The sequence below is a fragment of the Trichomycterus rosablanca genome, chromosome 11, assembly GCF_030014385.1.
Source record: "Trichomycterus rosablanca isolate fTriRos1 chromosome 11, fTriRos1.hap1, whole genome shotgun sequence".
Taxonomy (NCBI): domain Eukaryota; kingdom Metazoa; phylum Chordata; class Actinopteri; order Siluriformes; family Trichomycteridae; genus Trichomycterus; species Trichomycterus rosablanca.
In genome coordinates this window covers 14,213,032-14,230,519 of record NC_085998.1, presented here as the reverse complement: position 1 = coordinate 14,230,519, position 17,488 = coordinate 14,213,032, and the positions used below count along the sequence as shown (strand labels likewise).

At 38.1% G+C, this 17,488-nt stretch overlaps 1 protein-coding gene across 2 annotated transcripts in view; it reads right to left on the bottom strand.

Moving 5' to 3' along the window:
• Positions 1–7,062: 7,062 nt before the first annotated feature.
• Positions 7,063–17,488, bottom strand: part of luzp2 (leucine zipper protein 2) — a 198,054-nt gene continuing 187,628 nt past the window's right edge. The window contains exons 8-12 of one of the 2 annotated variants that reach the window (XM_063004499.1): positions 16,227–16,301; positions 15,762–15,929; positions 12,213–12,314; positions 9,472–9,546; positions 7,063–7,998 (exon numbers count right to left, since the gene is read on the bottom strand). In XM_063004499.1, the coding sequence (XP_062860569.1) occupies positions 7,906–7,998; positions 9,472–9,546; positions 12,213–12,314; positions 15,762–15,929; positions 16,227–16,301 (513 nt within the window). In that variant the 3' untranslated portion in view covers positions 7,063–7,905. The remainder of the gene's footprint in view (positions 7,999–9,471; positions 9,547–12,212; positions 12,315–15,761; positions 15,930–16,226; positions 16,302–17,488) is intronic. The other variant, XM_063004500.1, reaches the window with a different exon arrangement.

Here is a 17,488-nt window from a genome sequence, read left to right as displayed (position 1 = left end):
TGAGCATAAAAAATGCAGAAGTTAAATAATTGATAAAGCTTTGCTATCATTGCAAAATGTAAGCGCACGATAAACAGCAGCACCGCGACCCAGATCAACCACACAGCAGCATATAATCATAACCGCAACTTACCTGAGACTCTTCTTCAAATCTATATTCGTGTGTAGTTCTTTTAGGGATATAATCCACTTGTTTTTCTTCTTGGTGGCCATCTTGTATGTTTCCGGAATATTTCCAGAATATATAAATCCGTATCAAACTGTGTTTGTCCACCTAACTAATTGAGACCGTCATCATTTATTCTCTCTGCTTTCGCAGTAAAAACCTGAAACTGGTAAGTTTTTAAAAACATTTTTAAAGCATTGCTTTGGATTAGAGGCACAACTAAAACTCCACCCAAAATTTGAATTCAGAAGCTCTGATTGGTTTATAGAGCTGTTTCTCAAGGCCTGAACCAGGACTGAATCAGTGAATCATGGAGCACTGATTCATTGAATTGTTTACGCACGACACCATAATGAAGTAGAGTGAGCAAAACGAATGAATCTTTACAATAGAAAAGATTCCTATGAATAATTCATTTAAAAAGAGTCAATTCTGATTCGTTATTACTCAGTGACTCAGTTTGCTTTTTCACAGAATGATGAGGAGAAATTGGGGAGAGGTGAATTTCATGTGTATGGACAGAGTCTGACAGAGATTTAGAGCCAAAAAGGCACAAATGTATTAAATAATGACACAATAAAGTACAAATAATTCATCTTACATATTTTTTTCTGCAAAATAATCTGGGGTTTTTTTTGTGTTGGAATGCTTTGGAGACCAACATGGACTCTTTTTACTCCAACTTCAATAACTCCAGATCAGAATTACTTGGATGCCAAATTGTTGGTAATGGAATGTAATATTATAATATAATCTTTTATGTATAAAATTCATATAATTAAATATGTATAGTTCCAAGGGACCATGGAACGCATTAACAGGTTTCCCATACATCCTGGAAACTTGATGCATTTTAAACTCAACGCCACTCCCAGAACCAATTGAAGTTGAGTTTCAAGGTATATATATAACCACCTTCTTGTTTCTACACTCACTGTCCATTTTATCAGCTCCACTTACTATATAGAAGCACTTTGTAGCTCTGTAATTACTGACTGTAGTCCCTTTGTTTCTCTACATGCTTTGTTAGCCCCCTTTCATGCTGTTCTTCAATGGTCAGGACTCTCCCAGGACCACTACAGAGTAGGTATTATTTGGGTGGTGGATCATTCTCAGCACCTCAGTGACACTGACATGGTGGTGGTGTGTTAGTGTGTGTTGTGCTGGTATTTTTGGTTGGTGGACTATTCTCAGTCCAGCAGTGACAGTGAGGTGTTTAAAAACTCCAGCAGCATTGCTGTGTCTTATCCACTCACACCACCACCATGTCAGTGTCACTGCAGTGCTGAGAATGACCCACCACCTAAATAATACCTACTCTGTGGTGGTCCTGGGAGAGTCCTGACCACTGAAAAACAGCATGAAAGGGGGCTAACAAAGCATACAGAGGAACAGATGGACTACAGTCAGTAATTGTAGAACAACAAATTGCTTCTATATGGTAAGTGGAGCTGCTAAAATGGACAGTGAGTGTAGAAACAAGGAGGTGGTTTTAATGTTATGGCTAATCAGTGTATATATAAATACATTTACTTTAATTTAAATAATAAATGTGTGTCTTTACATCTGTAAGCATTGTAAATAAGTAGGCAGGGGAAGAAAAAAGATAAATGTTGGTTATTTAGAGTGAATCTCTGATTAGCTGGTTGGCTCAGAATGTGTTTTTCGCAAAAAATACACTGTTGACCTTTATTATAATGGTTTATCTAGTAAAATGAAATTAGCCGTTACAAGCAATCTCATCTCATTAAAAACAAATAATTCATACATGTTGAATACAGAACATTTCTGTCATGGTGTATTTTAAAACACTTGGGTCTATTATGCTAACCCACCAGCACTGAGATCAAGGTTTAAATCTCAGCAGTGTTATTGGCCAGCCATGCATTTACACAGACATGATTGCCAATGTCTGTGTCTCCCTGTACAGGGTATTCCTGCTTTGCACCCACTGTTTCCTGGTGGAAGCAAACATGTTGAGCTCTTATGCAGGAAAAATATTAGTTTTTACTTAGATTATAAGTAAGTAAATAATGTAAATAATTTCCATTCAGAAAGCTATTTTATCATAATTTGATTACTTAAAAAGTCACATTTATTTGGAGATTATGCCTCATGGATGTGGTGGCATGGCTGTGGGTTTGCAGTCTACTGTTTGCAGATCTGCGTGTTGTTGAATGTTCTTAGGAGTCGTGTCCTTCTGCATTGCCTATTTTGGCCAGCAGATGGGGCATGGAGGTGCAGCAGAGTGTGATCTGTCAATCCCTCTTGATTAACCTGTCTCATTGATTCGCTCCAGGTGGAAGTTCCTCTATACATTATTGTTCCCCTCTTTCATTCTCGCCAGCACCTTTATTTCCACACTTGCGTTTCTCTGAACATGTAATGCTGGTTTGCTCAGTTCTGTCTGGTTTTCCGCTGATTTGAAATGTCAACATTCTTTTGGTCTCTGGGAACTCACCCATATTGGTAGAGTGGATTGCCCCACTAATGGTGTGACATCCCTTTTTCAGAGCAGAACCACCTGTAAAATCACTTTATGTATGGTAAGTGCCAGTCGGTAGGGTAGGGATTCTATTCATGCATAGCCAAGACATGAGGACCTCAGAGTTCCCTGTCTGTTCTATTTCCAAGGGCTGGTTTGTCACAGACGGCTGAAGCAGCCTGTCATATTGTGACGTCCAGTTTTCACTTTTGCGCTATCCCTGTTCTATCCACTTTTTCCATTGTGGGCAACAAATTGTGGATGTTTTTTGCGTATTTAATTTGTTACTTCTTTCTTATTAATTTGAATAACTTGTTATTTGCAATAATCCTAGTGGCTTTTTACCCACAGTATTGTTTAAACATTTGAATTATGGGTTCTATTTTTATTTTTGGTGTGTGTCTGAATTCTGGCATCTAGCCTCTGTTACTAGAAGTCTAGAGTAAAAATAAGGGCTAATGTGCCTAAAGTAAATCCTGCAGATTTTGCAGAGACAACTCTGCAACTATCTCTGATGTGTCAACCGTGGCCTGTTATCGTCTGCACGTGTGGCTGTGGAGGCAATTTCTCAGAAAAGTAGATAAAGTGAAGAAGTAAACAATGACACATACACTGCGATAATGAGATAGTATTTACATTATAATGTTGTCTGAAGACACATAGACAGTAGATGCAGTAGATGTGGGGTGTAACTTCATTCTTCCTGGGTATTTAATATTTCAAAATGTTATTGTGCTGGAAGCAAATTTTTGCTGCTCGCCACTGGAACAGCCAGATGAGCAGTCATATTTTCTGGGTTCATGATGTTCTTCTTCAGTTCACAGAGATTTATTAATGATGTCTGGAACACCCTAATACTATGTCTTTATTTAGTATAGAAGATCTCTTTCTCGCTCTCTCGCTCTCTCTCTCTCTCTCTCTCTCTCTCTCTCTCTCTCTCTCTCTCTCTCTCTCTCTCTCTCCACAAGTTCATACAGTTTTTGTTAAATGTAAAGATAAAAAGAACTCCAAAATAAATAACTGCTATTGAAGTGACACTTAAATCTTTGAAGTGAGATGCTTAAATCACAGTATGTAACACTTTCTGTTATTATAATGATCTGTTTTGATAAAATATTTCAGTAATTAGAACAGTGACTGCTTGCAGCCATATTTTGTCAGAATCCTGATTTTGCTAATTGGTGTTGGTGAGTCCCAGAAGCCGAGCATTAACATGCAAAATTCTGAAGTAGAGACTCTGCTTGTGTACTAAACAGTTCAGTACTTTCTAAATAGCATGTTTAGATAAAAATGGTATAGATAGATGGATTGATGGATGGATGGAGGGAGAGAGGGAGGGTGGGTGAGTGGGTATATGGATGGATGGATGGAAGGAAGGGAGGATGGATGGATGGATAGATGGATGGAAGGATGGATGGATGGACGGACGGATAGAGGGAGGAAGGGAGGGAGAGATTAATGGAGGCTGGGTAAATGGGTATATGGATGGATGGATGGAAGGAAGGAAGAAAGGAAGGAGGGATGGATGGACGGATGGATGGATAAATGGATGGATGAAAGGAAGGAAGGAAGGAAGGTAATAGTCGAATATCCCAAATGGACCGCTCGTATATCTTGGAATGAATCACGCGACAAGTTCAAGAATGCACATGGACATCGAGGGATGTGTATAGAAGTGACACCTACTGTGTGGTGGATGTGGTTTATCAGGTCCACAAAGAGTCATTTAAACACAGTCTGTTAAAAAGGTGGTGTCAAACAGGAATGGAGCTTAGACAGAACAATACATTTTGTTTCAAATTGGGAAAAACAGCGATGGAGACGCATCTGCTGACATTTTTTGTTTCCTCGCCTTGAGAAGGTCATGAAGGAATCAAGGTCTGCGGATGTCTCAGAGATTCAGACTTGTGTGACGGCAACTCTGAAGGCAATTCCAAAAAGTTCTCAGAAGCTGTGTTGTGTCTGATGGACATTACTTTGAAGGTCATCAAAGGTACTGTATTTTATGAATGACACAACCTTAGTAAATGTTTTTTGTTTGTCTTCAGAAGTCTGTTACTCTGTGAAATTTTGATGGATTTCAGTATGACTTTGTTTGTTAGTGTCACGATCGGAGTATATTAATTACAATATACAGTATAATAAAGATTTTCCCACCCAGTATTTTATCTTTAATCAAATTCAATAATTACTGTTAATAATGTTCATGTTCAAAAGACATTAATAATCTTAAACGATTTTATCTACAAGAATGTTCAACAAAATAGGTTAATTTAATTATTTAAATAAAACATTGAACTACAGTGGACCCTTGACTTACGAATTTAATTGGTTCCAAAGAGCTGTTAAGTCAAAATGTTCGTTAGTTAAACCTATTTTTACCATAAGAAATAATGTAAACAGAATTAATCAGTGCCAGACCTCCCAAACCACCCCCTTACCTAACCTCTCTAATGTCTTAAATGGTCTTTTTTGTTATAAATACAATATATTTTCCCTTAAATCTTAAATTATAGAATAGACATTCCTGTAATAAACAATAATAAACAATAATACACAGTAGTACTGTACTGTACATAAACACACATCTCAGTACAGTACGTGTGCTGTACCATACACAATAATACGTACATTTCCGTCTTTTTTTATAAAATGTATCTACCAGAAACATGATAACTCTCATATTTCTTTATTCTTTCCTTCTTTATTTCAGTAGTGTTGTATTTTGAAAGAATACTTTACTCATTGATTTCCTTCTTCTCTCTCACTCACTGTCCCCTCTGTCTGATACACAGTGACAGCTACTGGCAGGAGTAATTACTGTATACAACAACAAATGTAATAGATTTTTACATTTTCTCAGCGCTTCCTCTGCACATTCTTTGGGGACCTTTTAATATTGAATTTTACAAAATATAAAGAAAACACCGGAAAAACACTGCTCTCTGCTAACTGTATAAATATATATAGAGAGAGAGACGGTTGAAGTGAACTTGTTCGTGACGTCACGTGTTTTGCGAATTTTTGTTCGTAATCCGAAATTTGTCCGTACGTTAAGTTGAAAAAGATCGTTCATAACCCGAAATGTTCGTATGATAAACCGTTCGTAACTCAAGGGTCTACTGTATCATGCTTTTGTGCTATCTACAGGTCAAATCAAATAGAATTTTAATTAAATGTATTTTAAATTTATGATACTACTGTTTAATTTAGTTAGAGCTACACTCCAACCTATGATGTAACCGAGATGAATCTCTGAATTCTCTTTTGAATCACAGTGGGTGCTCATGATTGAAATCTGAAACAGCTTCACCTCTGTTCACTCTTCACACAAAGAGCTTTGATTCGGCACACACTCCAAACATGCCTTTTTTCCATTTCTGAAGAAACAGACATATAAAAGACGACAGTGCCCAGGCCAGCAGAAATCATTACTGAACACACATTACTGTGTGTCTTTAGGAAAGTCAGTAGATCAATAAGATCAGAATTTAACAGCATATAGAAGCCTCTCAGAACATTCTGATCTGAATCTAAAAATAATTTGAACATCCACAATTAAAAAATGTAAAAAATACAAATATGAACATGGAAATTAGGGGCAGTCATTCATTCATGCATTCATTTATCATCACTTCATCCTATTCAGTGTCGCAGTGTGTAAAATTGGGCAAAATTTAGCAAACACCCAGGACAGGTCGGCAGTCCATTATAGGGCAAACACACACGCAATTTTTTTTTCTATTTTATTTATTCGTTTTTCTCCCATTTTCTCCCCAGTTTAGCGTAGTCAATTTGTCTTCCGCTGCTGGGGGATCCCAGATTGCAGTCGAGGTGGGTATATTGCTGCTCAAGCCTCCTCCGACCCGCACACAGCCCTTAGCGAAACCCTTTTTTTTAATCTGCTAATCAGGGTCCTTACACAGCGTTTGAAGTCTCCACCCACATAGTCCGGTCATCCCGCCCTAGCAGAAACGTGTTTGATGCAGGCACTGCCAAATTATGCCCGCTAGATGCCGCCCAGCCAACCGGTGGCAACGCAGAGTTTCAAACCGAGGAGTTCAGAATCTCGGTGCTGGTGTGCTAGCGGAATTTCTGGCTGTGCCACCTGGGCGCCTACTCATGCAATTTTGTACTAACCTGACTGCATGTCTTTGGACAGTGGAAGGAAGCCAGAGCACCCAGAGGAAACCCACCCAGACACAGTAAGAACAACTCCAAACAACAAAAACACGGATCGCTCCACCTGAAAATCGAATCAGACATTCGTACTGTGAGGCGACAGTGCTACCCACCAAGCTAGCCGCGAGGCAGTCATAACTCTTTTTATTTTGTTTGTCTCACATTCCTTATGTATTTCTTACTGTTTTCCCTCCGTTTCAATTTCTTTCAAGCATTTACTCTCCACACATTTAGTGAAAATCACGGTTTATTGAAAGGACACAGGAAGGTAGAGAAACTGAGACATGTAGCAGTAGATTAAGTCCTCAGTGCATGGCACATCATTCTCAGGGAGACGACTCACTGTGAGTCTGGTTTTTCTCTTGAAATTCTGGCACCGAAAGCTTCCAAGTGATCAGTGGTGAAAAGTTGGCCAGCCAACTCGATTTGCTGAGATTTCACAATATGGAAACAGGAAATCAAATGAACTGCAATATTCCGAAATGAGCCAGATCTTTATATTTAGCTGGTCACATGTTCTTGCTTAAATTTTGAAATATTATTCATTTTGAATACAAGGCAATTTGAATCAGGATCAATGTTTACATTTTTTCTTCACATTCCTGCTTCTTCTATGGACTTTCGGTGCTGTGTGGCGACGAGCTAGAAGCTCCTGTACTGAGTCTTTGTAAATGTCTCGGGTCTTACGGTGCCAGTCCCCAAATGGTTCTAAACTACAAACATCAAAAATCAAAGGAATGCATGTCCACAATATCAGAGAAATCCAACAGATAACAAGGAAAAGAACAGGTATTATTAAAGAAAAGACAAGTACTATTAAAAAAGATTCCAAATAAAACCCTAAGAGTCTATAATGCATGCCATCACACTATGCTGTTGAATTTCAGTTTAAAAAACTTGGACAGGGAATTCCTTTTCTACAATAGCAGTGATACTTACAGTGTGTGTGTGTGTGTGTGTGAAGGGGCTGAAAAACTCATGTAATGTTCTACCACTAGGAAAATTGAGCAAGTCTTTTAGTTGTGTATCACAGCTGTTTTGTGTAGTTCCAGCTGTACTGTGTCATTGTGTCTTAGTTGTGTTTGTCCAGTTGTGTATTTTCTCCTCCCTCTGTCTTCTTGCTGACCACTGCTGATGTCTGGTTGGTGTGTTCCGCAACTACCGGCTGCAAAAAGTGAAAAGCAATAAAATAATTAAAAAAATATATATAAATACTTAGCATTCTTCAGAGGTGTCTATATACGAGAATTCTTCAAAAAAGTTTCTGCACTTTTTAAAACTCTATTTATTAAGAATTTTAAAAACAGATTACATTACTTTTCTACATAGTCACCTTCCGATGCATTTTTCCAGCGTCATACCAGCTTTTTAATGCCATTAGCAAAAACTGTTTTTGGTTGAGCGTATATACACTTCTATATATCTATATATACCTATACAGTATATACACTGATCAGCCATAACATTAAAACCACCTCCTTGTTTCTACACTCACTGTCCATTTTATCAGCTCCAGTTACCATATAGAAGCACTTTGTAGTTCTACAATTACTGACTGTAGTCCTTCTGTTTCTCTACATACTTTTTTAGCCTGATTTCACCCTGTTCTTCAATGGTCAGGACTCTCCCAGGACCCCCACAGAGTAGGTATTATTTAGGTGGTGGATCATTCTCAGCACTGCAGTGACACTGACATGGTGGTGGTGTGTTAGTGTGTGTTGTGCTGGTATGAGTGGATCAGACACAGCAGCGCTGCTGGAGTTTTTAAATACCGTGTCCACTCACTGTCCACTCTATTAGACACTCCCAACTAGTTGGTCCACCTTGTAGATGTAAAGTCAGAGACCTATTGCTGCTGTTGAGTTGGTCATCTTCTAGACCTTCATCAGTGGTCACAGGACGCTGCCCACGGGGCGCTGTTGGCTGGATATTTTTGGTTGGTGGACTATTCTCAGTCCAGCAGTGACAGTGAGGTGTTTAGAAACTCCATCAGTGCTGCCGTGTCTGATCCACTCATACCAGCACAACACACACTAACACACCACCACCATGTCAGTGTCATTGCAGTGCTGAGAATGATCCATCACCCAAATAACACCTACTCTGTGGTGGTCCTGTGAGAGTCCTGACCATTGAAGAACAGCATGAAAGGGAGCTAACAAAGCATGCAGAGAAACAGATGGACTACAGTCAGTAATTGTAGAACTACAAAGTGATTCTATATGGTAAGTGAAGCTGATAAAATGGAAACCTTCAAACTGCATCAATTCCCAATTCCTCTACGTACACTTGCATAAAGTCAGGGATTCTGTAGGATTATAGTCAGGTGTATGATTAACCATTTATACCAAACAGGTGATAATGATCATCATTTTAATATGTAGGTTGAAACAGTAATTAACTGAAACAGAAGCTTTTGTGTGGGAGGCTTAAAACTCTGCTACAAACTCTGCTACTCTGTATATGCACGACAGTAGCATTTAGACAGTATTATGAAATAGGGGCTAAATGATATGTAAGACTTTACGTCTACATGTGAAATGACAACAGTAAGATTGTGGCCCCATTCTGATTTTGATGCAATAATGTTTATGTCGTGAGTAAATCATTTTTATTTTGGCTGGTTTGTGGTGCTCACCTGATCATGACCAGATTTTTCTGATTCCTTGACTGATGTTCTCTCAGTTTGATTTGGAAAACAGTCTGCACCATCCTGGAAAAAAGAATAAATGCTTTACTTTCATCTCTAAATTCTGCTGGGAGAAACTCAACCCTGTTAACAGAAGTTTCTAAAGTAAAATGCGATATAGCAAATGCACTTTAATAATAAAAAAAGTGCATGTCAATACATTTATGTACATACATGTAAGAAATTGTGTGATTATTAAATTGTCTTTTTTATTTCGTATCTAATTAGAAATCCAGAACTGTTCATTTGGATTGAGATTTTTAAGAAGTTTAAGAGGTTAAAAAAAGTAATTCCTTCGTAATCTGCACTGTACGACAACAGTATATAATGTTTTTTAAGTACTTTATCCACTGATCTCCCTTTGCTCTAACCTGGCAACCTCAGCCTGGCACATTACCCACATAACGACAGAGGAGGGCTTCGGGCCAATGCACACCTACCCTGACAAATGTGAAACCGATGCATCATTTACAACAGCCAGCCAGCAACAGATTCTCACAGAGAGACTCAGCACGTATGGAGGACCACGCTACTCCCTCGATGATCTTCTGCTGGCACCTCAACCAGACAGTACCAGTTGCTGGTTTTTTTTCTTCTCATTTTTCTCCCAATTTTCTCTCCTTATCTAGTCATATGCAATTACCCTGATTGCGTTATGCTTTACCTCTACCGATACAACCCTCCACTTCTGACTGAGGAGCTTCGCAACGGACACACGCCCCCTCCGACACATTATTTTTGCTATTACAGGCTTCACTCTTCTGAGAAGTTCACACAAGTTTACACAACATTTCAAAGTGTGTTAAAGTATAGTTTCTCACAATTTGTCAAAAATGCATTTGAGAGGTCAGGTGATGATAGAAGAGAAGACCTGGCTTTCAAAATTGTCCAGCAATAGGTGCCAAATTCACTAGTTTAAAGTGTAAAGTGTTTACATCTAGCGGTGTAGTGATTCTTCATCTCTTTCTATGCTCAGACAAAGAATAAGCCTGTCTTTTTTTTCTTTTTTTTTTCGTACACACCCACACACAGACCCAGTCCTGTCACTATGGTTGATAACCACATGTCAGTATTCAGTGAGATTAATCTCTTCTCGGGCTCCAGTCCTCATCTGTGCTCTTCACTCATTTCTAAGGCTCTTTGTAATCTTTTTATTTTTTGTACTCTGACACCGGTTCAGGGGTCTCATACATACATTTTGCCACCTCCTTGTTTCTACACACACTGTCCATTTTATCAGCTCCACTTACCATATAGAAGCACTTTCTAGTTCTACAATTACTGACTGTAGTCCATCTGTTTCTCTACATGCTTTGTTAACCTCCTTTCATGCTGTTCTTCAATAGTCAGGACTCTCCCAGGACAACCATAGATCAGGTATTATTTGGGTGGTGGATCATTCTCAGCACTGCAGTGATGACAGCAATGCTGATGGAGTTTTTAAACACCTCACTGTCACTGCTGGACTGAGAATAGTCCACCAACCAAAAATATCCAGCCAAAAGCTCCCCTTGGGCAGCATCCTGTGACCACTGATGAAGGTCTAGAAGATGACCAACTCAAACAGCAGCAATAGATGAGTGATCGTCTCTGACTTTACATCTACAAGGTGGACCAACTGGGTAGGAGTGTCTAATAGAGTGGACAGTGAGTGGACATGGTATTTAAAACTCCAGAAGTGCTGCTGTGTCTGATCCACTTATACCAGCACAACACACACTAACACACTAACACCATGTCAGTGTCACTGCAGTGCTGAGAATGATCCACCACCTAAATAATACCTGCTCTGTGGGGGTCCTGACCATTAAAGAACAGGGTGAAAGCAGGTTAAAAAAGTATGTAAAGAAACAGATGGACTACAGTCAGTAATTGTAGAACTACAAAGTGCTTTTATATGGTAAGTGGAGATGATAAAATGGACAGTGAGTGTAGAAACAAGGAGGTGGTTTTAATGTTATGGCTGATCAGTGTATAAAAAAAACTGCATGATTATAGATCAGGAATGACAAGGGAGATTTGTGTTGATTTGGGCACCTGGTTTATTATTGGTGCAACATACAGGAAAGTTGGGACAGGGGCATTTTAGAGCTAGTAATGAGAAAAACTAGCTCTAATGATGTGATTTCAAACGTGATGAAATTAGATAATTGAAATCATGATTTGGTACAAAAGCAGTATCCACAAAAGGCTGAGTCTTTAAGGAGCAAAGATGGTCAGAGGATCTATAATCTGTAATTTAAAAAAAAATCTCAAACCCTTGAGATCTCAGCCCTGGTGGGATAGCGTGTTTTAAAAATGCATGACCTGAGTCTTTATTTCACATTAAATTATACGTATTCCTATAAATCGAAAGGTAAATATTTCTAAAAAAAACAAAAAACATGTTTGATACACAGACAAAATTCTAAAATTTTAAGATGTAAAATCAATAATCTCATACATTTGTATTTTCACTATTTAGCACCAGCTCCAGTATTGCATTTGGCAGCTACTGTATAAAAAACAGACTGATATAAAATAAACTACAGTAAAACATCGTGGTAACAGTTTAGCACCTGCTTTAAAAAGAAATGACATTTAGAGCCAAATTACAAATGTCAAAGGCTGTGCAAAGATTTACTGAGCGTATTAGCTGTGTAACAGGGTCAGCCAGTGGCCACGAGAGTATAATAGTGGTAAATATTTACCTTTACCAACTGGCAGGCCTTGACTCCAACACCGTCTCTCCTCATTACCTCTGTGTTTGGCTGCAATTTACTTGTCGTGATTCTGGGAGCTTTTGGAATGTCCTTAAAAAAGGAGAAAAATAGAAAATAGAAAAAATGCTTATAACTATTTATTGACAGTAATACACATTCTGTTTTTCCAACAAGATTATTGTGGGTTTTTCAGGAGATATGACAATTTGCTGAGCCAAAAATATACGAGTCATCTTCAAAAAGTTTCCACACTTTTATATTTTGGTTGGAAACGGTGAGGGTGGGAGGAGGAGTAGTAATTGGTCGTGTCTAAGAGACTGAGAGAGAGCTTATAGTTCGGATTTAGTGCCATATTATTTCCTTTTTGGACGCTCAAAGAAGCTTTAAGGGAAAGAAGAGTTTCATGTGATGATGTGAAAGCAGCGGTGCATCAATGCATCACACAGAAAAAATGCATCACAAGGTGACTATGTGCAACCCCAGATCAGAAAAAGTTGGGACAGCATGGGAAATACAAATAATAAAAAAACACACATTTCACATTTAGTTTGACTTCTATTTGATTACAGACAGGATGAACCTGATATATTTCATGTTTTGTCTGCTTAACTTCATTTCATTTATTAATAAACATCCATTCCTGCATTTCAGTCCTGCAACACATTCCAAAAAAAGTTGGGACAGTAAAGCATTTACCACTTTGTAATGTTGACATTCCTTTTCACCACACTTAAAAGACGTTTTGGCACCGAGGAGACCAAGTGATTTAGTGTTTCAGCTTTTATTTTGTCCTATTCTTCCTGCAAACACGTCTTACGATGTGCAACAGTACGCCCTTGGCCTTTACACACTGAAATTCCTCCTGATTCCTTAAATTGTTTAATGATATTATGCACTGTAGAGGGATAAATATGCAAATCCATTCTAATCTTTCTTTGAGGTATATTGTTTATAAACATTTAAATTATTTTCTCACGCAAACTGGAGATCCTCTGATCATCTTTGCTTATCAAAGACTCAGCCTTTCCTGGATGCTGCTTTTAAACCAAACCATGATTACAATCACCTGTTGACATCACCTGTTTAGAATCACATCATTTTTTAGTTTTTTCACCTCATTACTAGCCCTAAATTCCCCTGTCCTAACTTTTTTTGGAATGTGTTGCAGACCTGAAATGCAGGAATGGAGGTATATTAACAAATGAAATGAAGTTGAGCAGATAAAACATGAAATATCTCAGGTTCAAACTGTCTGCAATCAAATAAAAGTAAATGTTAGAAACACTGTGTTTTTTATTTTATTTGCATTTTCCATACTGTCCCATTTTTTTCTGATTTGGGGTTGTAGTAAAGTAATGTCATTTATTTTTGAAATACTAAATAAATAAAGTTTAAAAAGTGCTTAAACTTTTTGAACATAAATACATTGTACAGCACACAAGATGTTTGGTCATACGTCCCATAGCTCTTTTAATTTTGATAAGCTGCTTGTGATAGTGTTAAGCTTCTGGGACATGTGGGACAGACTTGACTTTTTAAGTCTATCTTATATAAAAGGGTTAAGGTCAGAATTTTTGGAAGGTTGTTTGAAAAGCTTTACTTTACTAGCCTATTACAGTCATTTCAGAATGCAGCATTACATTTCAGAGCTCAGGACCATATATGTAAATCAGGCTTTCTTCTAGATTTTGGAATATCACAGCAAGGATTCACTTCTGTCTTAAACCATTGGTGTAGTTTGGTGTACCAAAGGTGCTCAGCTGGTTTTAGTTTTGGGCTTGTGTTAGTTAGCAAGATTACTGTAATATGTACTTTAGATCAGGGGTGTCAAACTCATTTTCACTAAGGGCCACATCAGCATTATGGTGGCCCTCAAAGGGCCGATTGTAACGTATCCTGCTGTGATTGCAGTCTGCCTTTTAAGTCTTGGAAATTTGTTGTTTTTCTTGGAGGCTAAATTCTGTGTTTGGTGTCAAAATGTCAAATTTATTCTGTATATTTCTAATGTATATCTACATTTCTATTGTACTCCTTTACCACAGACACGGCCTCATAACACAAGAGACATACTGATTTTACTTTCCCATCTTATATTAAATTACCTTCCTTCTGCTTCAGTTTTCTCTTCTTGTACATTTTGGGATTATTTGTAAATATTTCTCAACACCATCTAGTGGCAGGATGCGATCAATTTGCAGGTCATAAAATCGGCATGCATTGTGGGAGATGCAGTTTATGTACGATTTTACAGTGTATTTTAAGACAATTATTCTGCCCTCGCTAAGAGTTTTTCCCCCTTTCTCAGCTAGACAGACAGAAAGACAGACAGCTCCCTCCAAAAGTACAGTTATGTCGCTTTTATTTGCTTTCCAACTGTACACTGTGTGCATCAGAATGGAGTAAAACTACAAAATACAAACCATAAAAAACTTAATACAGTACATGCACATAGCTGTAGTTAAGTTTACATCTAGTACAATATGAAATTTAACCCAACGTAAAATAGCGCTAACGAGTTATTACGAGTTAACGAGTAATTATGGAATTACGGTAAATTTGTAACTTGAAGCGCTGTAACATACTCGCTGAACATTTACAAACAACTGAGAATATAAATGTCTAAGACTAACAGACGATGCTTCTGTACTGGATTGCAAGAGAATTAACTTCTATTTATTATTTTTTACACTACTGACTATGCTACCCCGCTTTCTTTTGCTGCTAAAACATAAAAGTGACATGGCTTCTTAGCGAAGGTCAAAGTTAGTTGCCATGACTACGATGTCAACGGCTGCCACTTAAAGGCGCAGGTGTTCCATTAAATTATAAGTGCGTCTCTGTAACTACTTCAACCATCACAACAATCATACGTCTTTTAAGCTTTTGCGTGCCACATAAAATGACGTGTGTATTTCACACCCCTGCTCTAGATCAATCAACATACACATACAGTTGTTGTTTACATAGACTATAAATTTAAGCTGCACTTTTATCGAAACATTTTTGCAAAGCTTGTGAATGACATCAATCAAAGTTTCCGTCATATCATTTCTAAAGCTGAATGTGACACCAATATCTAATATTTACATAAAAATCAGAACTGCATTATCTGACTGGCAAGACGAATCAAGGCATCATCTGTTTTCTGTAATTAAATAAATAAATAAAATAAAACCAATTAATTTTTAAGCTACAAATAAACCTCTTCATTCTCAGCATGTCATTTTAAAGAGATAAATCCTGTCTGTTATACTGTCTGATGTTGCACTGATGCGTAGATTAATGGTAGATTAATGTAGCTCTGCTATTTTCTGAATCTTCATCTCTGCTTTGTGTGAATGGAATAAAGCATTACCCTCATTTTCTGTCATTTTAATCACTCTGCCATTCTGACTTCAGCTTATTCTGAACTTTTATGCATCAGTAATTGCTTGCCTAATTATAGCATCCATTAAACCAGATTTCCCAAATGTCCAAAAATCTGTTTGAATTTCATTTCATGGATGTGTATTTACTGAAAAGCAGGGATTATCTTACCTTTACGTGAGGCTCCCTGAAGGTGACTCGTGAGTTATTGATGAAGGGCGAGTATCTCATCAAGTGGGTGGGTGTGGCTGGCAGTCTGTGTAAATCTACCGCGGGGCTGTGTAGGACAGATGAGAAGCAGATATGGACAGTGTCCTTCAATGCCCTCAGCTGGGACTCCTAAATCAAATTGAAATGGGAAGAATGGATGAGGTACACTGATAATTAACAGGACTAAAAGTCTAATAAATATAACAGTGCTCTTTGTGTTTCCCCTTATTTATTTATCTCTCCATCCATTCACCTCTAAGCAGTAAAATCACTAAGCTACAAAGATAATAGAATTCTCCTCTTGTAGGTTTAATATTGTACTCAGCTAAAAGATAGCTGCTGGGCTGTCTGGGGACAAGCTGACCGCAAAGTACATTTTGGCTTAAGTAAAAAAAAAAAGGATGATTTCATCAGGTTCTATTTCACCTTGTCAAGAGCTGCTTTCTCTAGTTCCTCCTTGGCAACTCTCAGCTTGTTCTCCAGGTCCATGAGCTGCTGACCCTAGAAAAGTAGACAGGTAATTTTAGTGAGACTTCAGTAAACAGTATACATTGTATTGCACAACTGACTATGAGCTTGTTGAATCCCAAATTACAAAACCATAGCATTGCCTTCACACTGAACACATTTGGGATAAATTGGAACATTGATTGAAGGCCAGGACTTCTCTTCAAATGCCTTGGAAATGCCCTTTTGACTGACTGTGGCTTAGGTTAGGTGGTAGGGTCTTTCGTAATAATGCCAAAGGTTTTGGAACAGGATACCCAGCAAGCACATGGTCACAAATTTTTTTTCTTATCCAATCGCTTGTAATCTCATAGATGGACTACTGCAACTCCCTCCTGACAGGTGCTCCCATGTCCATTATTAAACCCTTGCAACTCATTCAAAATGCAGCTGCTTGCCTGGTTTTCAACCAACCCAGATACCGCCACATCACCCCACTGCTGCGTTCTCTTCACTGGCTTCCTGTAGCTGCCCGCATTCAGTTTAAAACAATGATGCTCGCCTATAAAGCCACAGATAGACCAGCCTCAAGCTACCTTAGCAAACTCATAAAAAGCCTGATTTGTACCATGCAACCTCCGAGCCACTAGTCTGGCTCACCTTGATTTTCTACGCAGAACTCATGAAGACATGAATCAAGACTCTTCTTTGTTATAGCACCCAAGTGGTGGGACAAAATTTCCCCTGTCTGTTTGAACATCTAGGTCTCTCACTGTCTTTAAAAGATGATTAGAAGCCACCTCATTACTCAGCACTTAAGCTGAGAACTAACATGTACTTACTAACATTCTTATTTATTTCTATAAAACAGGGTTTCAGCAGATTTGTATCCTTGGACTGTTGTCTGCTTAAGTTAGAGTAGGGAAATATTTACTGTGAAAGCACTTAGATTGTTTTAGACCGACTGTGTCACAAACCTTACCCTCAAACCTTAATCTCACCATCTGTGGAGAACTAATGTAGCACTTTACAGTGGTACCTTGAAACTCAACGTCAATTGGTTCTGGGAGTGGAGTGGAGTTTAAAAGGCATTGAGTTTTAAGGTATTTTTTCCCATAAGGATATATGGGAAACCTGTTAATGCGTTCCATTGTCCTGTGGAACTGCATATATTTTAGGCTTATGTAAAATAATGGGGTTTGTTTTTGACACTTATACACTGAAAATAACACAAATATAAT